Source organism: Macrobrachium nipponense, chromosome 27 (genome assembly GCF_015104395.2).
Source record: "Macrobrachium nipponense isolate FS-2020 chromosome 27, ASM1510439v2, whole genome shotgun sequence".
NCBI classification, from domain to species: domain Eukaryota; kingdom Metazoa; phylum Arthropoda; class Malacostraca; order Decapoda; family Palaemonidae; genus Macrobrachium; species Macrobrachium nipponense.
In genome coordinates, this window is record NC_087216.1 from 14,239,531 (window position 1) to 14,265,748 (window position 26,218).

The following is a 26,218-nucleotide window of genomic DNA, read 5'->3' on the forward strand; positions in this document are numbered from 1 at the left end:
TGGTAACGAAGGGATATATGATCCCTTTCGAGACAGGCCTCCCTTGACAACGAACCCGAGGGAACTGTCAGGCCCAATACAGGGACCCTGCCAAGAAGAAGCATTATTGCAACTGGTAGAACAGATGTTGCAAAAGGAGGCCATCGAATTGGTTCGGGATCCGCATTCCCGAGGATTCTACAACCGTCTTTTTCTGGTTCCGAAATCCTCGGGAGGGTGGAGACCGGTCCTGGATGTGAGCGCATTGAACCGATTTGTAGAGAACACAAAGTTCTCTATGGAAACATCGAAATCGGTTCTTGCGGCTCTTCGTCCAGGAGATTGGATGGTCTCCTTAGATCTACAGGATGCTTACTTTCATGTCCCCCTGCATCCATCATCGAAGAAATATCTCCGATTCATGATGCAGGGAAAAGTATTCCAATCAGAGCCCTATGCTTCGGCCTGTCTACGGCCCTCAAGTGTTCACGAGGCTAATAATGAATGTTGCGAGATGGCTACATCTAGAAGGGATAAATATATCCCTTTATCCTAGACGAATTCGGCTAATAAGAGCAAAATTCGGAAACTTCAGTGCTTGAAGGACTTGGAATAAGGAAACTTTGGATTTGACAAAATCTCTGGGACTACTCGTGAACCTCGAGAAATCACAATTGATCCCCAGACAGAACATAGTCTATCTGGGGATACAGATGGATTCTCGGGGTTTTTCGGGCGTTTCCATCACAAGAGAGAATTGCTCGAGGCTTAGAAAAAATCTCTTAACTTCTTAGGGAAAGAACGGACCTCGGCGAGGGAATGGCTTCAGTCTGCTGGGCACCCTTTCCTCGTTAGAGCAGTTCATTTCCCTAGGGAGATTAAATCTCAGACCCCTGCTGTTTTATCTCAAACAAATGTGGAGTCAAAAGACAGGAGACTTGTCAGACTGTTTTCCCATTCAACAGGGGATAAAATCCGACCTGAAGTGGTGGTTAACCCCATTAACAAAATACGAAGGGGTGTCCCTCTTGATTCGGAACCCTCACCGAGTGTTGTTTTCCGATGCCTCGGAAACAGGTTGGGGAGCAACACTGGGTCCAAAGGAAGTGGCGGGTACCTGGACCAAACAACAGGCTACACTGCACATCAATGCGAAGGAACTCCTGGCGATTCATCTAGCCCTGGAATACTTCGAAGCGGAAGTCAGAGGAGTGGTAGTTCAAGTCAATTCCGACAATACCACAGCTCTGGCTTACATCCGGAATCAAGGGGGCACTCACTCTTTCTCACTGAACGAAATAGCGAGAGATCTATTAACCTGGACAGAGGAACGGGGCATAATTCTGCGGACAAGGTTTGTTCAAGGGGTAAAAAACCTAAGGGCAGACAGGTTGAGCAGAAAGAAACCAGGTACTCCCGACAGAGTGGATGCTCCACTCAGAAGTCTGCAGACAAATGTGGTCCCTCTGGGGAAGACCCCAGATCGACCTGTTTGCCCACGTTCCTCCCAGGGGAAGATAGACAACTTCTGCTCGCTAGAAGAAGATCCCAGAGCCACGGCGATCGATGCTTTCCTCATGGATTGGTCAGGCATAGACGCCTACGCCTTTCCCCCATTCAAATTGCTGGGGAAGTACTAAGAAAATTTGTGGCATCGATGGGAACAAGAACTACGTAATTCTAATTGCTCCCATTCTGGCCTTCCCGAAACTGGTTCACAGGAGGTACTGGAATGGATGGTGGACTTCCCCAGATTCTCTACCAAAACCAGGACAGATCTGCTCAGACAACCCCACTTCGAGAGGTTCCACAAAAACTCCAAAGTCCTCTCCCTGACTGCCTTTCGACTATCGAAAGAACTGGTCAGAGCGAGAGGCTTTTCAAAGAAAGTGGCAACTGCAATTGCTAGAGCCCGCAGAGCCTCTACCTTGCGGGTCTACCAATCGAAGTGGGAAGTTTTCCGTAGATGGTGTAGGTCGAAGAAGCTGTCCTCTTCCAATACCTCTGTGACCGAAATCGCGGATTTTCTTCTCTTCTTAAGAGAAGAGTCGAAATTGGCCGTATCCACTATCAAGGGATATAAGAGCATGCTCTCAGCTATTTTTAGAAACAGAGGGTGAATCTGGAAAATTATAAGGATCTGCCAAATGATCTCATCAGGGTCTTTCGAGACCTACGAAATTGAGATCTTCTACTCCCCCGAGTTGGAACCTTGACGTAGTCCTAAATTCTTGATTTCGGACAGGTTCGAGCCTCCAGATAAAATCTCATTCAGAGATCTTACTAGTAAGTGCATGTTCCTGTTGGCTCTCGCAACTGCGAAGAGGATCAGTGAATTGCATGCTTTGGACTCTCGGGTGGGATTTAAAAAAGACTCGGCTGTTTATTTCTTTCCAGGATCTATTCCTAGCAAAGAATGAAAACCCTTCTAAACCTTTGCCTAGAAGTTTTGAAGTCAAGGGACTCTTCTCTGGTAGGTAGAGAGTTGGATCAGTCCCTTTGCCCAGTCAGGACCTTAAAATTCTATTTAAAAAAGAAGACACAGCTTCAGGGATGTAGACAAAGTCTTTGGTGTTCGATAAGAAACCCCAAAAGACCTATGTCAAAGAACGCACTGGCGTTCTTTGTCAGAAATGTGATTAACCGAAGCTCACGGGAATTGCCAAGAGAACTCTTTAAAGCTGCTGAGAGTAAAAGCTCACGAAGTCCGGGCTGTGGCAACTTCCCTTTCTTTCACTAAGAATATGTCCATGAGAAACATTTTAGCAGCAACTTATGGAGGTGCAATTCAGTATTTGCATCCCACTATTTAAAGGATGTTAGAGTAAAACATACGATAAATGTTTTTCTCTTGGACCGTATGTATCAGCGGATACTATGCTGGGAAATGGAGCAGACGCTGATCCTTAATTTTGTTTTTTATGTTTTTAATAATTATTTTTAATATTGTTGTTGAGTTGTGGGTTGCTTGAAAGGATGTTCGGGGATGACTCCTTTCAATCTCAGTACTAACCCCAATTAGGATCAGGTGGATCGGGATTAAGTGTCTGTTGCTCTATGATCTGCCCAATAGGCAAGGTGTTTTGTCATGTAAGTGGATAGGACCCCATTGACAAAGATCCTACGGTTCTGAAGCGTAAGTGGGTAAGACCCCTGTAACAGACCATCAAGAACTCTTAGCATGAGGTCCCTACCTCGCTGAGGCTCTTGAAGCGTTACGGGCTCCTAGGCAGTAGCCATGAAGTCTTTCGCTAACACAGGTAGGAATCAAGGTTTTTTAATTTTATTACCTACAACATAAGTTGTTTCCTGTCTATTTCAGTAAATTAGCTGTCTCTTACCCTCCGCCAAAGGTGCCAATCAGCTAAGTATATATCTGACAGGTAAGTTGATTGCATAAAAATGTTATTATCATGATACAATAAAGTTTTATGCATACTTACCTGGCAGATATATACGGTGTATGGCCCACCTGACCTCCCCTCAGGAGACAGGTGGAAGAGAAAATCTGTCATAGAAAACGGGAATGATTCCTATTCCCGCCACCAGCGGCGGGGCGGTAGATCACCTGACCTACCTGTAGAGTGTGCCGCGAAATTCGAATTTCTATCGGGGACGACGGAGTCTATAGCTAAGTATATATCTGCCAGGTAAGTATGCATAAAACTTTATTGTATCATGACAATAACATTGTTATGATACAATAAAGTTTCATACATACTTACCTGGCAGATATATACGATTATGGCCCACCCAGCCTCCCCGCAGGAGACAGGTGGAAGAGAAAATCTGTCCTTAGAAGGTAATAGTTCCTATTCCTGCCACCCAGCGGCAGGCCGGTAGATCATCTGACCTACCTGTAGCGTGTGCCGCGAAATTCGAATTTCTGTCGGGGACGACGGAGTCTATAGCTAAGTATATATCTGCCAGGTAAGTATGTATGAAACTTTATTGTATCATAACAATATCATTTTTAGTGAGTTGTGGAATTTATGCTTAAGTGTTAGATCTAGGAAATATCCCTCAGTTTCTATACATTATATTTGCCTAGAGTGTGCTGTTATTTAGTGTGATGTGACAAGGAAATGTTATTTTGGTTATGCTATTTGAACTTCTCATAGATTTTATGATAAAAAAAAAGTTGTAATAGATGGAATAGAAGGTTCAGTTTGGAGTACAGAAACAAATTTGACAGACTTAGAATTGGCAGGTGATGATGTCATAATCAGCAAACACTACAAGAATGCAGCATCTATCTAGAGTGGTGTGACTCAAATTAAATCTAAAAGGCAGTTCTCGGCGGGTGCTGATAAGTGAAAACCGCCATTAACTGAAACTTGGCAAATTATGGCGCCGAGTTTCGGTTAATGGTGGCTCTGTTATCATAACTATTATCGGCACCTTATGGCGCCGATAACCAAAACTCGACCTGATGTGGTCCCAGGAATCGCTAATTTTATGCCGCTAGACAAACGCCTAAAACTGGATCGCTGTTAACCAGGGACTGCCCGAGTTTGCTGGTAGCTGGTTTTAAAGACATTGTAAGGACTGTTGTGGGTTGTGAGAATGCTACAATTGTTTAACGCTAATGCATTGATAATGGGAGACATTCAAGGTTTTATAAAGATTTAAGTACTAGTTTTAATTATATCTTTTGTTTTACAGGAACATGCAGGGTGTGGAATACATGCTCCTGCATACTCAGGAACCTATTCTATACATCATAAGAAAACAACATCGATTCTCTCCTACTCAGGTTACACCTATGGCAAATTATCATATTATTGGAGGACAAGTATTTCAAACACCAGATTTAGGCTCCATAGTAAATTCTAGAGTGGTATGTTGTGATAAATTTAATTAACATATGTGTTGCTTACAATGTATCCATAAAGTGTTCAGGCTGTAATGTAGATATTCAAGCGTGAATGTCAAGTAGCCTATATACTATATATATATATTATTTGAGATGAATCTTACCTACTGTTAAATTAGCTATATCTCCCCACCGATTAGGCGAGTCGGCATTCAAACGAAAAAATCGAATGGCTGCCCGGATGACTGTCTAGTTTACCTGTTCTCCACCAGGTGTGTTTCGAATGTTTTAGCTCTTGTCAGAATTCTCCTTGCCGCCATTGCGGCTAGGCGATTGTTGGTGTTCTATGAAGTTTGGCTGTTTTATACTTGTTTACGGTATTGTAATTTCATTTTCCTAGGATATCTTCCACCAGAAGTAAAACCATAACATCAGGCTATGTAGGAATGTTTTGGTATAACCAGGATGGTGAAATTGGAAGTTTCTCAACATTCCTTTGTACTGGCAGGGGTAGAGGGTGTGATTTTGGAAATACTAGATGTGAAGAATGTAGGGAATTGTTCTGAGAAATTTATGCCTGAATATGTCAGATATAGGAAGACTGGAACTAATAGATTGCGAAAGCAATTAGTTAGATCAGGGCTTAAACCTGTCAGGCTATCCCTACTCAGACTAGGCATTTTAGTAGGCTAGTATTGACTTCCATTGTAGCTCCGCCTTCTACTCCCCATTCGGTTCAGGAAAAGCGTAATGAGAAGTTAGAACATTAACCTATTTTTAGTTCTAGGAAGACTGGAACTAATAGATAGCGAAAGCAATTAGTTAGATCAGGCTTAAAACCTGTCAGGCTATCCCTACTCAGACTAGGCATTTTAGTAGGCGAAGTATTGACTTCCAGTTGTAAGCTCCGCCTTCTACTCCCCATTCAGTTCAGGAAAAGCGTAACGAGAAGTTAGAACATTAACCTATTTTTAGTTCTAATACAATTTGAATTTAGTTTGTGACGGGAACGTTCCGAGTCCCTCCTGTGTGCTCTCATTTGTTCCGATACGTAATACAAACCATCGGTCCTTTAACAATAGGAAGTAGCTAGCAGCAGCTGAACGGTCGTAAGCTTCGAACAAGGGGGGAGAAAAGTATTAAACTGCTTGTCCCGATCGTCACGCGCCGTCGCGACTGGGAGGTAAACAAATCACTTTTGCTTTCGGCCGTGTGGAGATAGGAAGTGTTTGTCATCGCTCTGCCCGCTTTTGTCGTTTGCTTTGAGTATTCAGCCCTCTTTTCTGGTTTAGTTGAGTGTGGATGAATTGTAAGTACTTGTGCATTTCTTTATTCATTAATTAAAATGAGTGATCAAGAAATGGAGATTTCGCCGCGCCCCCCAGTCGCCCGTAGAGTGTGTCCCGGGCTGGAGGGGCGTAGATGCGGCGGATTTAGATCGTTCGTGGACGTAGATCCACATGAGGTTTGTACTCGTTGCCGGGGGCGAGAATGCTCCCGGGACGAGCCATGTATTACCTGTATGAATTGGTCCGAGGCGCAGTGGGTTCTGTACGAGGGCAGGAAGAGACTTAGGCCTCCAAAGAAGTCATTGGAAAGCTCTCCAGTGACTCCTTTGGTAACTGACACTTCGTCTTCCTTCCTGCCTCCCGGTCAGCCCCCACGTTTCGCGCCTTCCCCTGCGGGGGGGGTAGCGGAGTCCTTCTCCTCACTCGATCCGTCGAGTGTGGAGGAGGGCGCCCGTACCGTACGTCCAGTTGTATTCGGGGTCTTCCGTCCGCTCTGGGTGGGGTTCTTCTCCCCCCAGGCGCGAGGGAACCCCTCTTACTAACCCGACTGTTGCTTCCGCAGATGTGCCACCAGTGAAGGACGACCTTGGACAGGTGTGGGAGTCGCTGGGACTGCAGGGAGTGCCAAGTATTCAGGGGTTGATTGAGCGGTTGGCGGGGTCGGCAGTGGTCACTCATGGTGTGGTGACCACTACCACTACCACTATAACAACACCAGCATATGACATGCCGCCGCATCTTGTGTACACGCCGCATGTAATGACGGTGACGCCTACAGCTGCGGTGCACAAACCCATTACTGCCGTGCCAAAGAGGACGGTGCCACCGCCACCTGGTTTCTTTGTGTTGCCGACCCCGGACTTCCGCTGCCCTAAGAGTACCCCCCTAGACCTGCCGCCAGTGCCGAGAATGACGGTAGCTGCCGACAGGACGCCTGGCTCTCCTGTGGTTCCTGCCGTGCCTGCCGTACCTGTTGCTGTCCCTGCTGCTCCTTTTATTTCAGATGCTGTACCTGCTGTTCCTGCTGTTCCTGTACCTGTTCCTGTCGCTCCTGCTGTTGGTGGTGCTGCTACAGTCTCAGGTTCTTCCGGACAGGTGCAGTCGGGCCCTGTTGCTTCGGCAACTGCCCCGGCTCCCTCCTGGATGGAAGACCTGACGTCTGTCCTGCGGAGCCTGGCGAAGAAGAAGAGGAAGAAGAGGAAGGTGTCGTCGTCGTCTTCGTCGTCTTCGTCGTCTTCTTCGTCGTCTGCTGCCTCCTCTTCCCCTTCGACTTCTAAGGCTACCCAGCCGAAGAAGAAGAAGGCTGCCTCCTCCCCCCCTTAAGAAGACTCCTTCGGGATCTTCTAAGGGCCCGTCTCGCTCAGGCGATTCGCGGGGAGCTCTTCTGCTGGTCCTCCTGTTCCTTCGGGAACAGGGCCCGTCTCTTCCTCTGCAAAGAAGACAACGACGGGGACCAGAGGTGTACCATCCTCGGCTGGTACGTCCTCACCTGGTGTTAACGGTTCTGCCGCTAAATCAGGATCGTCTCGGCCGCTTCTCGTTCGCGAGAAGTACCGAGTGGACGCTCTTTCACGGGGGAGACCGTCCAGCAAAAGTTTTGATGCCCGAGCACGCTCGCCGTCAAGACCGCGGCGCGGAGCAGAAGACTGGCGAGAGTCGTGCACACGACTCTCGCCAGGCCAGTGGACGCTCTCGCAGCGACCAACTGGCTGCTCGGGTTGACGTGACGGTCGCTGACCAGCCACGGGTTGAGGCGAGGAAGGGGTCCCCGCGGCCGCTGGTACCAGCGGCTCGACGCGCCGAGAGGACGCTGGCTGGTCTCACCGCGACAGCGAGCCTAGCAGGTCACCTGACCGCCGCTCCCATAGGGACCGGGCGGAGACGGTAACCAGCAACAGCTCGCCTGACGCTAGAGATCAGCGTCGACGTTCTCAGCCGAGCCTCTCGCCCCAGGCGAGCGGCAAGGCTAGGCCTGCTGCTCGATCGCCACGCGGTTGACGATCAGCAGCAGCCCCCCACGCACGCTGGTCCTGCCAGCGAGTGGGGGGGAGGGGGGTGAGGCGTAAGGTCTGCCTCTCCCGTTACCTTCAACCTCCTCGGGCTACACCGGGAGGAGCGAGGTACCGAGGAGTGATCGCGAGAGGTGCGCCACTCGCGATCCCGCTAGACGCCGTATGGATCAGGCACGGTCTAGGACCGACCAGAACATACGCGCAAGTAGTTGGAGGTGACCGTCAGGGGTCTGCCGCTGTTCCTCCTTCTGAGGGAGGAGTATCTGGGATCTGTTTCTTGCTGGAGGGACTGGACGGTCCTACTCCGCAAGACGCAGTTACTCCCGAGATACAAAGGAATTTTGCAGAAGTCATTAAGCTGATTCGTCAGCATAATGACCTTGTGGAAGGATCGCCGCTACCACCGGCCGAGCCCACGTCCCGGCTCGAGTCATTTTGGGGTCCTAAGAAGGAACCCAAAATGATGGTGGGTTTGCCGCGATCGGAGCTTGCAGACTCAGTCCTGGATCAAGTCGAGAAATCTCGTTAGGGCGGGAGGATTGGCTGAAATCCGGACGGGTTTCTAAGGGCTGCTTCCTCCTCCTCTACAGCGTCAGAGGCGAGTTTTACGTGCCTTCGGAAGACCCGATACTGCCAAAATAGGTTAACCCGGAGTTAGCGAGGCTGACTCCAGGGTGTGTCCCTGCAGCAGCTCCTGTCGGAGAACCTCTGGTTCTCGCAGCAGGAGGCACTTGCCCTGGAATCTACCGCTATGGCAGCGTTCCAGGCAGTCTCTTGGCTGGATTTGTGGTCCCTCACAATATATCCAAAGTAGCGGCGGCTCTGGGGAGTTCTGCTCTCGAAGACGACGCTTCTTTCAGGAGACTGTGCCAGTCTGGAGGAAGAGCGATCTCACCTCGCCCATCAGACTGCTAACCTGCGGGTCAACTTGGTTCTTCAACGTAGGGACGCAGTCCTTACCCGAGTGACCAAGGGGGGCCGGGCGGGCGTGAGGCGGCACTCGGGCTTCGCAATGGACCAATTAGGAGTTCCCAGCTCTTTCCCGGAGAGATGGTGGACGCTGCGGTGGAAAGGCGGCGCACTGATGACAGTGACCGCTTAGTTCACCAGGCAGTCTCGAAGGTTACTGGGCAATCTCGAGCGACTGCGGCTAAGCCTAAGAGCTTAGCTAGCGCTTCCACGGCGGCGAAGACGGTTGCACCGTCTAAACCCCGTGTGAAGACTCCTGCTGTTTCGACGTCTGCTAAAGGAGGCCGTAACCAGCCCTCCTCCCAGCCCTCCTTTCCCCGAGGAGGTGGTGGGAAGAAGTCGAAACGAGGTGGGAACGCTAGGGACGGCGTTCCCCCTAACTCACCTGCTGCCCGGTTGTGGGGGGGGTGCCTAGCGAGCCATTGGGCAACTTGGCAGCGCTACGGCGCCGAGAACTGGATAGTAGACGTCCTTCGGGAGGGATATCTACTACCCTTCGAGTCTCGGCCCCCCCTCATCTCCAAACCGGTCCACCTACAAACCTATGTCCGGGGATCATCAAAGGACAACGCTCTTCGACAGGAGATCAAGACCATGCTGGCGAAACGAGCTGTAGAGATCGTGGAGGACCAATCACCGGGCTTTTACAGCCGCCTCTTCCTAGTGGAGAAGGCATCGGGGGGCTGGCGTCCGGTGATAGACCTCTCTCCCCTGAACCGCTTCGTTCGCACGACGCTGGGTTCACGATGGTAGTCGGCACGCTCCGTGCTCGACTCGATCAGGGGGAACGATTTCATGCTTTCAGTGGACTTGAAGGACGCATATTTTCAAATACCCATCCATCAGTCCTCCAGAAAGTACCTCCGCTTCATCTTCGACGGGACGGTGTACCAATTCAGGGCACTTTGTTTCGGTCTGTCAACCGCCCCACAGGTGTTCACGCGAGTGTTCACTCTGGTGTCAGCTTGGGCCCATTGCCGCACGGGATACGTTCTTCTGGAGGTAATTCTCGACGATTGGCTGGTCCTGGCGAGCTCCCGCTCGCAGTTGCTGCAGGACAGAGATCGACTCCTCAAGTTTTGTCGCGATCTGGGGATCGTGATAAACTACGAGAAGTCCGATCTCGAACCCAAGCAGAAGTGAAAGTACCTGGGTATGCTGATAGACACGGTAGCAGGGCAGGTCTTTTCCCGCAGACTTGCGTATCAGCAAATTCAGGGAGGCAGCCGGCTGGTTCCTGTCTCGGCAGGAACAGGCAGCACAGCAATGGCAAAGTCGTGATCGGCCAATCCTGTCGTCACTCGAGAAGTTTAGTCCCTCACGGGCGTCTTCACCTGCGGTCTCTCCAGTGGAGGCTAAGGGAGAGTTGGTCTCAGGCGAAGGATCCTCCTTACTTTTCCCGTGGCTCTCACGGACAAGGTGAGGCAGGACCTAGCCTGGTGGCTCGATGACAAGAACCTCTTAAGAGGAGTGCCCATACGCACTCCCCCCCCGGAGATGCTTCTGTTCTCAGGCGCATCGACCGAGGGATGGGGCGCACACCTGGAGGGAGTTGCTGACTGCAGGGGTGTGGGACCATCACGAAAAGCACCTTCACATCAATGTCCTGGAACTCAAGGCGGCGCTCAACGCTCTCCAAGAATTTCAGGACCGCTTGGTGGGGGACACTCAGTGGTGTTGATGTGCGACAACACCACAGTAGTGGCATATGTCAACAAGCAGGGGGGCCTAGTGTCTCTTCCGCTTCACCAGTTGACGGTGAAGGTGCCACGAGTGGGCCACGGCTCACTCGATAGAGCTGTCAGCACTCTACATTCCAGGCAAGAGGAATGTAGTAGCGGACAAGCTCAGCCGTCGGGATCAGGTGATAGGGACCGAATGGTCTCTACACCAAGATGTGGCGGAAAGGCTCTTCAACCTGTGGGGCGGGGGCGACCGGTCGTAGACCTGTTCGCCCACCACCCGCACAACAGAAAACTTCAGGTTTTCTTTTCAGCCGTGCCGGACCCATGGGCAGCTGCAGAGGACGCTCTCCAACACCCCTGGGACAACCTCTTCATTTACGCCTTTCCTCCCTTCTGTCTGATTCGGAAAGTGATCAGTCGAGCGCTGGTCACTCCTAATCTCAGAATGATCCTGGTGGCTCCCAAACGACCTCAAGCCGTTTGGTATCCGGACCTGCTGGCCTCTTCTTGCGGACGCACCGAGAGAGGCTACCAATTGGCACAACCCTAGCCAGCCACACATAGAACGGTACCCACACCAATCAGTCCAGTCCTTCAAACTTCACGGCTGGCTGTTATCCACCATCTCTTGCGAACGAGAGGCTTTCTCGTAGCGCAGCAACAGAGATGGCTGGACACGTCCGACAGTCCTCTGCAGCTGTGTACCAAGGGAAGTGGGCCGTCTTGTTCTGTGGTTGGTGTCTAGACAGGGTCTGTCTCCTCTCAGAGCCACTCTTCAGCAGGTAGCGGATTTCCTCGTGTTTCTTCGCCGAGAGAAAGCTCCTCTCAGTAACCACAGTTAAAGGATATAGAGCCGCCCTGGCTCTCGTCCTAAAACTGAGGGGACTGGACATCTCGAACTCGTTCGAGATCCTCCTTGCTAATGAGGAGCTTCGAAAGGTCTTGCCCACCCAGGGAACTCAGACCCCCTGCGTGGGATGTGACTCTCGTCCTTAGGAGTTTGACTCGAAGACCCTTCGAGCCACTCCGAGAGTCGTCAGACAGGGATCTGACCCTCAAGACCCTCTTCTTTGCTGGCCCTGGCATCGGCGAAGAGAGTAGGGGAACTACATGGTCTTTCTTATGATGTTAAAACACACCAGAGGCTGGGGATCTGTGACGCTCGATTTCGTCCCGAACTTCGTAGCCAAGACTCAGAATCCGTCGATCCCTGATGACAGGTTCGAGTCTTTCACGATCCCCTCCCTTCTGGACTTCACCGATAACGATGCGGATGAGATGCTGCTTTGTCCTGTGAGGGCGCTACGGCGCTATCTGAAGAGAACTCGACACCTCAGGCCTGACGTGTCGACGCCTCTTCGTTAGCACTGGGGTTACCAAGAAAGAAGTTTCCAAGAACACGCTTTCTTTCTGGCTACGTGAGGTGATCAGGAGAGCGTACGAGGCTGATGGTAGCGACGACATCCGTACGCTCCGACCGAGAGCCCACGGAGTCAAGAGGTATCGGACCCTCCTTAGTGTTCCGTAAGAACTTCTCCGTGGCGCAGGTCCTGAAGGCAGGTGTCTGGGCCAACCAGACCACCTTCACGTCCTTCTACCTTCGGGATATGCCCACAAGTCCTTGGATACTTTTTCCTTGGGACCTGTGGTGGCTGCTCAACACGTTGTGTAAGCTTACCCAGCACCCGAGCAGGCAGAACAGCATCGATTCCTGGTAGATGACTGGGAGAATGAATGTGCGAATGAGAGTGTGACTGGATTCTCTCACCATCTTTCTCTACTCTACCTGTGGGCAGAGGGATACGGTCGTCACCACGCTGGAAGGGAGTCAGATGCAGGTAAGCTACTCGACCGAGCTCCATCCTATCCCTTTAACTAGGGATAGGAGCGTATATCCACCACTTTCTCCTACAAGGGGGAGGAAGTGGATGCCTACATGAGACAAACCCATAGACTTTATATTTGCTCCTGTACAGAACAAGTTCTTACAATTGCTGGTACGAAGAGATACGCTTGCCTCTCTCTTAGTACTCGGCCCAGAGGTCTGACCATTGATCCTGCGGTGCACACCCCGATCAATCGGACAGAGGCTTGGATCCCTCCCTCACTCTTACGACCAGGGAGGCATTCCAGGGATGGACGAACACCAGTCTGTTCATCAAAAGACTCAGATTCCTCCCACCAAGAAGTGAGTCTTCCTATTGTTAAAGGACCGATGGTTTGTATTACGTATCGGAACAAATGACAATTTGTCGAAAATTGCATTTTCCTAACTATACAAACCCTGAGGTCCTTTTACATATAGTCCCTCCTCATGCCACCCCACCCTCACTCTGCGTATTTTGCATGGGCCAAAAGCAAAAGTGATTTGTTTACCTCCAGGACTGGACAAGCAGTTAACTACCGTTCTCCCCTTGTTCGAAGTTACGACCGTTCCAGCTGCCGCTAGCTACTTCCTATTGTTAAAGGACCTCAGGTTTGTATAGTTAGGAAAAATGCAATTTTGGACAAATTGTCATTTTCGCGTTCCCAGTTAGAAGTAAGGTGTTGGTGCCCTAGTCTGTACATAGCCCGAGCCTAGAACTGCCCTGCGACAGTTGGAAACGTCCGCTGCCTGGGAACCGGGTCGGTTCTTGGGACAATGGGATTCTGTGCCCTCCAATACCAACTTCGCACTTTTCATGGTCTGAATCTCGTTTAAAGTTTCGCCAAAGGACCGTTAAAGAGTTCACATAAGGACCGTTTCGGTAAGCGTTAATGCTCGCTCCGTAGGCGCATTCTGTCGTCTTCAACACCCAGTTTGAGGTGTTAGCATGCATAGGCTTAATAATAATATGATGTAGGTGTAGTCATTTTATTGAGATGATAATGTATCTCTAGCGAGTTTTACACATTTAGATATGTTGACTCGGTCGACTGTTTATCTCTCATGTTTTGGTTATTCTAAATTCTTGTATGCTAGCATATTCCTTTTTCTTTGTAATGCTTGTGTTCGTTCTTTGCGTGCTTCCTCTTCGGCTGTCGGCAAATCTCTTACTACTGCCTCAATTAATGTTTCTCTTTCAAGTCTACACTGTCTGTAGTATCTACAGTTCTCGCCGAGTTAGATATTCTAGCTTTAGAGATTTCTAACTTATTTTCATATAGGAATGCTTTCAAGTATGTACGATCGCTTTTGGACGAGGCGGGAGCGTTGTTGTAACTCCTCTCCCACTGCCTCCCACTTTTGGCACCTCGTTCTCTCTCTCCCTCTGTCGACTCGTGTGGACTGCAGAGCAGGGTTCCCAGACGTACGATAATTATCGTACGAGTACGATAATTTGACCCTCTGTACGATAAATGGTTATTAATCAAAATACGATAATTTGAAGAGATTTGGTACGATAATTTGGTGTGATACATATGGAAACCCTGCTGTGGACGTTGTTGACTTGTGTGAACGCAGTTGAATTGTGCGGAGTGGGAACTTGGCCGAGTCTTGAGTCGCTTAAACTGTCTTGCTCTCATTGAGTCATGGTGGATTCATTACAGCACTTGGCTACTGTCACTTCTCATTGATAATTGTCGCTTTTTGTCGCCAAGGGTTGCCAAGAAAGATCAATCCTTTAAGCTCTTTGTTTACCTCCTGTCGGCAGCTGTCTCCCTCTGTCGCCCGCTGATGGAAGAAGAGTTTGAATGGAATTGGAGGAGCTCGTTTTGGGCTGGTCGGCGTTTGTTGCCACATTACGCCTTCCTGTATTCTCATTTGTTCCGATACGTAATACAAAACCATCGGTCCTTTAACAATAGGAAGTAGCTAGAGGCAGCTGGAACGGTTCGTAAGCTTCGAACAAGGGGAGAACGGTAGTTAACTGCTTGTCCGACAGTCGCGCGCAGCGCGACGGGTAGGTAAATAAACAAATCACTTTTGCTTTCGGCCGTGAGTGTGAAGGACGTGTTCGTCATCGATCGCTGCCCGCTTCATCGTCGTATGCTTTGTTTATATTGTTTTTCTACTATAATGTTTGCTTGAAATGAACTGTAAGTACGCTGTTTTCATTTTTCATACTTAATTATGAACTAACATGGAGCTATCGCCGTAGATGCGGCGATTTCCTCTCTTTTCATGAATTGAACCTTGAATTATGTCTCGGTGCCGAGGGCAGGCGCGGCTCGCCGCGAGTCATGTATTTTGGGCGAAAGTGTGTAATTGAAAAATGTAAGTACTTTTTTCATTATATTTTTGCCCTGTGCGTTCGTTACCGAGAGTGTGATTGCGCTCGGCACGGAGCCTTTATTTTTGTATGATAAAATGCAATGAAAGTGGATTCGCAATGCAGTATTCTTTTCATTTTCATTATTTATTTGCATAAATTTAATTTGGATCAATTTTCGCTCTTACCCGGGGAATTGATCCTTACGATTATTTTCTGTGAAAGTGAAATCGCAAGTGCAGTATTCTGTTTCATTTTCATATATATTTTATGATAAGCATCATATTATTTGGATCAAGTTTCCGTTCTTACCCAAGAATTGATCTTTTCCCCTTTAAGTTCTATGAAGTGAATCGCAAGGGCAGTATTCTGTTTCATTTTCATATTACTTTTCACTGCTGTGCGGGGGTAGGGGAAGCGAAGGTCTGCCAGGAAGTCGTCGGAAAGCTCTCCCGTGACTCCCTTGGTATCCGATTCTTCGTCTTCCTTCCTGCCCCCCGCTCAGCTCCTCGTTGTATTTTGTATTTGGGGTCTTCCTTGCGTTCGGGGTGGGGCATGTCTTCCCTCCGTGCGTGAGGGAACCCCTCTTACTAAACTATCTATGCTACCGCAGGTGCTACATCCGTGGGAGACGACCTTGGACAGGTATGGACCACCGCGGTCGGCAGGGCGTGCCTAGCATCCACGGGCTGCTGCAGCGTCTAGCGAGGTCTGGGGCGGTCTCCACTACTACCACGGCCGCTTATGCTGCTCCCCCCATTCCTGGTCTACACTCCCATGCTGTGTCGGTGACGTCGTCTGCCGCTACTAGGGCTGCCGCCGTACCGAGGGGGGGTTGCCGCCACCACCTTTTTTCTTCGTGTTGCCTGCCCCAGACTTCCGCTGTTCCAGCAGCTCGCCCCTGGACCGGCCGCCAGTACCCAGGTTCCCGCTGCCTGCCGATGATTCTACGAGGCGATCACTGGGCCTGCCGTACCTGCCGCTGATGTGATTCCCGCTGTTGGCTTGGCTGTCCCTTCTGGGTCTACCGCTGCCGCTGTTCCTGCCGCTCCTGAGCTGGTTGCTGTTTCTGTTGCTCCTGGTTCCTGAGCCTGTCCATGCTGGTCCTGCCCACCGGTGTGTTCCCCAGCCCCAGGTCCTTCCGGACAGGTGCAGTCGGCCGTGTTGCTTCGGCAATAGCCCCTGGCTCCGGCCTGGATGGAGGACCTGACGACTGTCCTGCGAGAGCTGACGAGGAAGAGGAAGCTGTCATCTTCGTCTTCATCGTCTGCTGCTGCCTCTTCCCCTTCGACTTTTAAGGCCCATAAGCCGAAAGAAAGAAGAAGGCTGCCTTCCCCCCTAAGAAGAGTCTCCTTCAGGAACTTTTAAGGGCCCGTCCCACCGGATGGGGGGATCCTTCTGCTGGTCCTCCTGCTCCTTCGGAGCGGGGCCCGTCTCCCCTTCCGTAAGGAAGAGATAGACGGGGGGACCAGAGGAGTATCGGTTAGCTCTCGGTACTTCCTCGCCTGGTGCTAGTGGCGATGCCGCTACGCTAGGTTCCGGCTCGGTCTCTCGTTCGCGAGAGATCCCGAGTGAACGTTCTCCCTCGGGAGACCGTGCAGCCAAGTTTCGGCGCCAGAGTTCGCTCGGCGCCAAGACGCGGCACGGAGCAGAAGGCGGTGAGAGCCGCTCAGGTGACTCTCGCCAGGCCAGCGGCCGCTCTTGCAGCGACCAGCTGGTAACCCGGGTTTTCCCCCCTAAGAAGGCTCCTTCGGGTACCTTCTAAGGGCCTGTCTCGCTCCGGCGATTCGGGGAGCTCTTCTGCTGGTCCTCCTGCTCCCTCGGGAACAGGGCCTGTCTCTTCTTCTACCAAGGAGAAGAAGACGGGGACCAGAGGAGTACCAGCTTCGGCTGGCACTTCCTCGCCTGGTTCTAGCGGTTCTGCCGCTAAACCAGGATCCGCCTCGGCTTCTCGTTAGCGAGAAGTACCGAGTGGACGGTCTCCCGCGGGAGACCGTCCAGCCAAAGTCTTGACGCCCGAGCTCGCTCGCCGTCAAGACCGAAGCGCGGAGCAGAAGACTGGCGAGAGTCGTGCAGACGACTCTCGCCAGGCCAGTGGACGCTCTCGCAGCGACCAGCTGGCTGCTCGGGTTGACGTGACGGTCGCTGACCAGCCACGGGTTGAGGCGAGGAAGGGGTCCCCGTGGCCGTCGGTACCAGCCACGGCTGGTACCAGCGGCTCGACGCGCCGAGAGGACGCTCGCCGGTCTCACCGCGACAGCGAGCCTAGCAGGTCACCTGACCGCCGCTCCCATCGGAACCGGGCGGAGACGGTACCAGCAACAGCTCGCCTGACGCTAGAGATCAGCGTCGATGTTCTCAGCCGAGCCTCTCGCCCCAGGCGAGCGGCAAGGCTAGGCCTGCTGCTCGATCGCCACCGCGGGTTGACGATCAGCAGCAGCCCTCCAAGCACGCTGGTCCTGCCAGCGAGCTAGGGGGGAGCGTCAGGTCTGCCTCTCCTGTACCTTCAACCTCCTCGGGCTACACCGGGAGGAGCGAGGTACCTAGGAGTGATTGCGAGAGGTGCGCCGCTCGCGATCCTGCTATGACGCCGTATGGACCAGGCACGGTTCTAGGACCGACCAGGACATACGCGCAAGTAGCTGGAGGCGACCGTCAGGGGTCTGCCGCTGTTCCTCCTTCTCAAGGAGGAGTATCTCGGGATCTGTTCTTGCTGGAGGGACTGGACGGTCCTACTCCGCAAGACGCGGTTACTCCGAGATACAGAGGAATTTTGCAGGAGTCATTAAGCTGATTCGTCAGCATAATGACCTTGCGGAAGGATTGCCGCTCCCAACCAGCAGAGCCCACGTCTCTGCTCGAGTCGTTTTGGGGCCCGAGAGGGAACCCAAACCGATGGTGGGTCTGCCGTGATCGGAGCTTGCCGATTCTGTCTCGAACCAGTCTCTCGTCTCCGGACAAGAAGGCTCTCTCAGTTCTGGCCGGTCGATCAAGCTACTTCCACCTCCTCTACTGCGACAGCGGCGTTTCTACGTGTCTTCGGACACTGTATTTAAATACTCCTTCGGTCCTCCTGAGAGGTTTCGACCTCGACGAGGACTAGAATGAGTCGAGGACGGTATCGGCTCTCTCCTGTCAGGTGTCGATCAGCCCCACCCAGACGACGTTCACAGTGGCGGCAGACCCTTACCTTCAGTGAGAGTTCGTAACCCTCCGCGGGAAAACGTTTTCTCTGACGATATGTTTTCCCAGACTCAGAGAGGCCATCGCCGCAAGGCGATGGCTGCTCCTACTCTTCTCCAACTGCTAGTTCCACTGGGAAGGGAAGGCGAGGTAGTATCCATTGACCCTCCCCCCATTCTCTCTCTCCTTACGACTACGAGGGAAAGGGGAGGGATCCTACAGAGATTTCTCTGTAGGATCCCACGTTGGGGACTGCGCTACCGGGGGGACCTTCGGGTCCTACCTGACATAAGCCCCGGTCGTTGAGGAGGGATCCTGCCCCATTCTCGATTTCTACGGGAATCGAGAGGACCACCAGCCGATATCGTTTGACGAATTCGGTGGGGGTTTCGCAGACTGCTTAGAATTCTACGGAATTTCTAGCGCATTCAGAGTGTTCAAGTTTTTTACGATCTCCAAACACTTAGGCGAGACCACGGTCCAAAGTGAGCGAGACGAGAATCCCCGATATGTTACACGATAATTGGGAACCTCGCCTATGCTCGAATTCCTGGAATTTCTAGCATTGGGAAGAAGACTGCTGCTGAAAGAAACTATCTCACAGTAGGCGGCCAACCTGGAATAGAGAAGATCGGACGGGAATATATCCAGTTTGGCTTGAACTATCGTCTTAGTATTCTGTTCACCATTTTCAAGTATGAACATTATTGTCTCTTTATGCAACAAGGTATTTCGGAGGTCATAGCAGCTGCTGTCACCATCCTGTGTAGAATGACTTGCTTTTAATCCATACTAGAGAAAATAATCTAGGTTTATTTCTTAGTGTAACAAATGGGGCATTCCTCCACTGAAAATCTTTTCGGCAGCTGAGGTAGAAGGCTACAATTTTGTTTTCATCTACCAAAGACCATACTAAAGCACTACCTATTGTCATATTTCTGACTTGTTTCTTGATGTTGGTAGGTGGGTTTTGGCTTTGGTGTTGCAGTTTGTCCAGGAATTTTTAAGAACTTCTGTTAGATACATTTCTGTTGTATTTGATGCTAAAGACAGTGTTATCCATAAGCCCTTTCCTTCTCAAAGCATGCCTTGTCTGGTGAGATCTTGCATCTGACACTGGTTTTGGATCAGGCTTTTCTTCATCATCACTGATTTTATGGGCCCATTTACTATTCTGACCTTCTCATGTTTTCAGAGGATGATCTCATCCTTTGTCTAGTTCAAACTGTCAAGACTTTCAACAACTGTGAGAAATTGGTTCTTCTGCTGTTTGCTTATTGCTCTACTTGAGTCATTGGAAATCTCGTCTTCACAATATAATTTTTTTTATGGCACTGTTTAGTTATTTCTTAAACTTATGTGGATGTCTTGCAAGTGGATTTGTCTCGGTTTAAGATGAAAGTTGCACAATGCATGCTTCCTCTGTTTCATTCAGATCTAAAGTGTAGCTTGAATTTTGGAGCCATTCTCCAAGTTGGTACTTGGAGATGCTGTTAATTGTATGAAGTTTTATGTCTAGTATGTCATTTTTGGCCAGTTCCCGTGGCAAGCCCCTGTTAGGTTAGTAAGAGGATATCACATGCTTTTTTCTCTTCCTCATTTCCATGATAATCATCCCTCTTGCTCCTGACAAGGGGTGTGATGGTTTTGGAGTATCTGTCCTCATGCCTCAATTTTCAGGTGAGTGTTGGGCTGTCTTTTCGTTGATTGCAATTGAGTACAAACTGTTGTTTTATTTTTGAAGCTTCAGTGTATTGTTTTATACATTCAACTTACCTGTCAGATATATACATAGCTATTACTCCGTCGTCCCGACAGAAATTCGAATTTCGCGGCACACGCGGCAGGTAGGTCAGGTGATCTACCCCCCCGCCGCTGGGTGGCGGGAATAGGAACCATACCCGTTTTCTAATTCATATTTTTTCTGTCGCTTGGAATGTAAACAACGTTTGCAGTTCCTCCTGATGGATTTTCGTGTTTCATCGCCATCGATCGTCTGGGCTAACTTTTACAGGGAAGTAATGGATCTTTGGTTCGGCATAGGCTTTTGTTAATTTTTTTTTTTATAAAATTAACTTAGAAAATTTCGAAGATTAGTGACGTGTAACTACCGAAGTTTTCGGTAGACACTCTTGCACTTTCACGAAAGGGAATTACTTATACTTTCATGAAAGGGGATTACTTATATTTATTCATTAATACAAATAAGTGTTAGAGTTTGATTGAGGAAATGTATATCTTTCTTCCTAGTTGGGGAAGTCAGAAAAGTAACTATCCTTTAGAAGCTTTATTAGCTCTTGTGTTAACGAGCAATTATAGTAGTAACAGTACTAGTAGTTGTTGCATCCTCATCACCTTCTTATTCCGCAGAATCTACAATATCATATTTGCAAATTGTAGACTTTGGATATAGTTCAAATGCGAACTCTTAGAACGTAAGAAGTGAATATAGTGTTCCCCCATTATAATGGAGGGTGCGTCTGATCGGCTCTGTCTCGCTCTCAGGTCTAGACCTCTTCCTAGCTCACAAGCCCAGAGGAGAAGGAATGTCGAAAACCGTAAGGAGGTTTCAGAGAATCCCCACCGGTCAGGCGTCCCCTCGGCAGGTTCTGTAGAGCGTCCCAGACTGCCAGGGATAGCCATTGGAAAGGTATCCTAAAACAGTGTTTCTCCCTTTTTATGCCTACTGTTCCACGATGGATAGGAGAACTTCGAATGAATGAAATTGACGAGATCCTAGTAATGCCTTCTGGTAGAATTATTCAAAATGAGAATGACATTAATCGATCCACCTTTCGAAATCAGGCGACGATTTAGCGCCTTCTAATATTAGAGATCATTCGATAACATTTGTGATAAAGTCATTGTTCGAACATTTTTTTTCGCAACTAGACAAGAGCACTATCCCATGGGGATATGTAATTGTTATTTCAACATAAGATTCCCCATCGGTGCATTTTTAGATATAGATCTATTCTGATGAGAACTATTTAGATTATTTGTCAATCGAATGAATTATATGGATCTCGTTGAGTGATAAAGCATATATGTATGACTTTTAAGCTTCTAGCTCCTACCATGCTTAGGACAAGTCGCCTTAGGACTACGGTATGGCAAGGCATATAACACATACCGAAAAATTTATGTTTATAATGGTCAAGTGAATTCCTTACAAAATTTCCTAAATTAATACGGTTTACCTTAATGTAACAGTATTATAGAGGATTCTATTACGCTAGAGTAGGAGTTATATGATGCTATCGTGTCTTCGAGAAGTGATCGGAGAAGCATATCTTTATTGGTGAATTGAGAGTAGGATAGAAACATTTTTCTTCGTGTTAGAAGAGGTTTCCATGAATTACCAGTACCCTTCTAGGACTTTCCTAGGAAGGAATATGTTTAAAACGATTGTTTAGACGACACCTATTTAGTTTCTAGACTTGTCAAAGTCTCGTTCGCTTAATTATGCTTATATTAAAACTTCCTGAAGTTCGATAATAATTTTATAAGATTCCTTTATTTAATGGAGTAACTGGCAACTCTGGAAAGGGAAGGCCAGACGGCTTTCGAAGACTGCTTTCGCTTTGAGTCTAAGACCAACGCAGTACCATCTTGTTCTCAGTCGTGAGCGGTCATTTACAGCTCTCTCTCTCTCCTGCGGAATGGGATAACTAACCGTATTTCTTCCCTACAATCGTGGTCTTAGCCTCGGATTGAGGGAATACTGAAGCTATCATAAATAAAATATTGTCTGCCTTTTGTTAGGAAGCTTTCAATAAGAAAGATATTACAACCTTTCAATGCTGTTTACCGTAGGTAACATGATTAAAGGATTCTTATGCAGCAGAACATTATATTATTTATTGCACTCATACATATGAAAGCATGGCTTATTAGAGTACATACTTAGTGTGAAGAGAGATGTAATAGAGATTCACTTCAAGACTACGGTATGGCTAAGTCTTTCGAGAAAGGACACAACTGTATTTAGAATCGGATATTGCGCAGAAGTGGTATGAGTCGGATGGGAAACATTCTTTTAGTGGGAAATGGTTTCCCTGAATGGATTATACTACGTATATAAAAGTTTTTCATAATAAGAACGGAATTAACATATGAAAGGATGTCGGGTACCATAAAGACACAGATGTTCTGGCACATAACATAAAGATAATTAGTAGGAGGCGCCAGCCTGGTGCAAGATGCGCCAGCCTGGCGCAAGTTGCGCCGGCCTGGCGCAAATTGCGCCAGCCTGGCGCGGGTTGCGCCAGCCTGGTGCAATAAGCCAAGAGCACCATTCAAAATATTTCTCGTTTGAGCGAGTTATTAAATAAAAGCAATGCAAGAATTTGTGAGTCCGTGAGAACCTCGATCGACGATAATAACTGTTAAAGTATGTCTAACATTTATTACAAAGAGTTGAGAACCTGCGAGAAGTCGTCGTCTTAGATCTCTTAGCAAGGTAGAAGACGAACAGTCTTCCTGTAGACTGCTTCCTTTTCCTCGAACCATGCCATAAGGAATCATAAGCGCCAGCCAGACGCCTGGCTCCAACTAGAAAATAATTAGTTAATAGATATACCTTAGAGCAAATTATGCTTTCCTACATACAGCTGGGAAGTTACTCAGTCCCTTGCACTGGAGTAGTCCTTCTCGTTCAGGAAAAAAGGGGGTGGGGGGGGGATACGGAAGAATTAACCGAGGAAAGAATAATTCCCCTTCCGATATACTTGAATTAGAGGAAATTTGAGAAGAAACATCCAACTATGGAAGTACTGTAGAATTATAGGATTCTTACAGCACCTCTTCTTATTTTGATATCGAGATTTCCTGACCCCGGTTGCAAGTAATGGGCCATAAAGGCTTTAACCAGGCGATAGGCGCCAGCCAGGTGTGAAGCACCAACCAGGCGCGGAGCACCAGACAGGCGCGAAGCGCCAACCAGGCGCAAGACTTCAGGATCTCCAATTTCTCAGTATTTGGAGATAGACTTTCCAAGAGTTTCCTCTTTGAGAACTGACACAAGATCAGTTTTTTCCTGACAGGGACACAAGTTGTCGCACAGGAGGCCGTGGCCCTTGTCAGGATTAACTGAAATGGCGGAAGTCTCTAACAAGAACAGACTTCTCATGTCAGGTAATATAGTGGTCGCGTGAGCGATTTCTTTCCTGGCAAGAGTTGTTGTTTTGGGAGAAACTTTCTTTGCCAGATCCAACCCTCTACTGACAATTATTTCTGGATATCGCCTACAGGCGAACGTAGTACGTGTCAGGATAAGTGGGTTCTTCTGCTTTAAAGACCTTTACATGGTGAAGAGAACCGATATCTTTAGAGGTCTCTCGCTTTCCTCAACCTTATGAGACAAGTGATAGAAAATATATCGGACTCATAAGTTAATCTGGGTGCAGGTTTTAGAAAGACCTTGGCAACCCCTTTTTTTTTTTTATTGCACGTTTCGGCTAGTCCCTTGAACCATGCAGCTCCTCTTTCATTGTTATTAACAGGATGTTATATTATCCTACTCCTATGTAAACATATAACAAGGGAGACCTTGTAATGTTTTCGTACTGGAAAACTCGTAGGAGTTCTCAGTATTGGGTGAGAGGCTCTTTCAAGTATTTGAACCGTACATTATGGCCTGATTTCCTAGGATAGGAATCTTGAATGATTCTCCTCGATCCTGGATCATTTATTAGGAGAATAGGATAATAATGATTTGTTTTGCAGAATAACGATGATAGAATTTTCCATTCTCTCGTTGCCCAGGCACGAGGACGGGAAGAAAGAATATAAGAGAGAGGTAGCAATATACGCCATCTTTATTTTATAGAAAGGGGAATAAAAGTTAGTCTTTTTCCCCTAAAATATAAACTCTTTACAGAATGTAAGACAAAGGGCGTTAAAGAAAGAGAGGATAATACGTTATGCCTCATTTTAGACTTAGAGAGGTTGGATTCACAGAGGTCACGTTCTTCTCACAGCAGGTTTTGGAAGTCTTTTCCAAGACAGTCTTAATATTCTTTCAGCATCTATTTTAAATGGACCTTAACAACCTCTCCACTCTGAGTCTGTCTACGTGCAGACTGACCAGAAGTGGACATGAATGAGAGGATGTTTCAAGGTAAATGACAGTAGTCATGGATAAGATATATAATTACTGCAGATCATGCTAGAGGGAATGAGGAAACTGTCCTCTTCCGATACCTCTGTGAACCACATGGCGGTTTTTTCTTCCCTTTCAGAGGGAAGAATCACCTTTGTATATATCTGCTATCAAAGAACGCAGTAAAAGGCTATACTCTGTCTCTATAAAGGGAATTGGAGATAGCAGAGCATTAAGATCTTCGGGATCTTATACAATACCTCTATACGACAAGACTAGGAGATCTTATAATTACAATGGGATCCTATTTGGGCCTCAGATTCCGTGTTCTGACAAGATGGAACTGCTCCTCATCAATGTTTCTCTTGGTACTAAACGACCAAAAGGACGAGTGAAATTTTGGGCTTGGAATCTGGAATCAAATTCTAGAAAGACTCGGCAATGGGTTCCTGCCAGCATGGTATGTTTGGCAAAAGAACTAAAACCTTTTATTCCTGGATCAACGCTTTCAGATAAAGGATTTGTTGTCCAGGCATTGTATTTACGTTGTCATCTACAAAAGAAGATAAGGTTTAAACGTTTGCTGACAGAGTCTTTGGAATACGATGAGGGCTAAAAACTACTTCCCAGAAGGTTCGAAGAGATATATTTAAAGAGCTAGAAATCAGGAATCCTCCCAATTTCAGCTCAGTCTCTCCTTAGACTTCCAGGCTCTTTCCCTGCCTTCGAGCAAGGATAGAGAAGATTTTGCAACAAGAGAACTCATCAACATGTAGGAAGAGTGCTCGTTAGCAACGGAAGTATCAAGTATTATCCTCCTCGGAGGAAGACTGGTCTCTCGGACTATTAGATTTCCTATCGTCTACTGGATGTAGCTGACTAAAATTACCTCCCCTTGTTCCAGAGGCCATAAGCTCAAAGTGAAAGAATTTCTTCCACCCTTTTCCATTCTCCTGATAAACGATTGTGGATGTTCAGACTTTCGGACAATGTAGCGCCAATCAGGCGCCAAATGCCAAACAGGCGTAAAGACGCCAGAACAAGACAGTCCAAATAAACACTGTCATTGTCTGATGAGGAGAAGGAGTAGGCCTCCAATCTGGCGCAGATGCGCTAGAGGCGAATAAATCAGGCAAATAAAGTGTCCGAGGTGGACATCGCCAGTTTTCATCGAGACTCTTAACAAGCTCGAATCTCCAGCAAGTGGGGAGAAGTCAGCCAGACGCCAGGCGTGAGGAACCAGCCAGGCGCGAGGCGCCAGGTAAGCGAAGCGCAGCCAGGTGCGAGGCGCAGGCAGGCGCGAGGCGCCAGGCTGGCGCGAGGTGCCAGGCTGGTGCGAGGCACCAGCCAGGCGCTAGGCGCCAGGCAGTCGCGAAGCACCAGCCAGGCACGAAGCGCCAGCCAGGCGCAAGTGAGGCGCCAGCCAGGCGCGAGACGCCAGGCAGGCGTGAGGCGCCAGCCAGGCGCAAGCCAGACTCTGGGCTTCATCCAGAAGAGATCTATTTCAAAGAAAGCCCTGGTCTTCTTTGGAACAGTGGAATCTCTAAAGCACTTCTTGAGTAACTTGATGATTCCTTCAAACAGCTAAGAATTAGAAGCGCTTGAAGTGCGAGCTTTTAACAATTCTTGTTCTTTCCATAACAATATGTCGTGAGAGACATATTAGCTGTAATAACGGGAGATGCAACTCTGTGTTGACTTTTTGCACGAAGGAGATCAAGTGGGCCTATGAGAGATCCTTCTCTCGTTGTTATACGTGTCCACGGATGCGTTGCTGGGATAGGGAGCCGACACTGATCCTTAACTAGTGAATTAAAAATTTTTTATTTTAACATAAGTGTATTATTTTCTGGGGTTATTTGAAATGAGTTTGGGGATAGCTCTTTTCAAATTAAGCACAAACCCTCGTGTTAGGATCAGGTGATCGGGATCGGTGTTGTGCTCCTTAAATTATGCCAATAGGCATTGGTATATTGTCATGTAAGTGGA

At 48.6% G+C, this 26,218-nt stretch overlaps 1 protein-coding gene across 1 annotated transcript in view; it reads left to right on the forward strand.

Annotated features, from left to right (window-relative positions):
* LOC135200846 (mediator of RNA polymerase II transcription subunit 6-like) overlaps positions 1 to 26,218 on the forward strand; it is a 64,388-nt gene that overhangs the window by 28,089 nt on the left and 10,081 nt on the right. Inside the window, exon 4 of the mRNA XM_064229544.1 lies at positions 4,645 to 4,819. Within this exon, the coding sequence (XP_064085614.1) occupies positions 4,645 to 4,819 (175 nt within the window). The remainder of the gene's footprint in view (positions 1 to 4,644; positions 4,820 to 26,218) is intronic.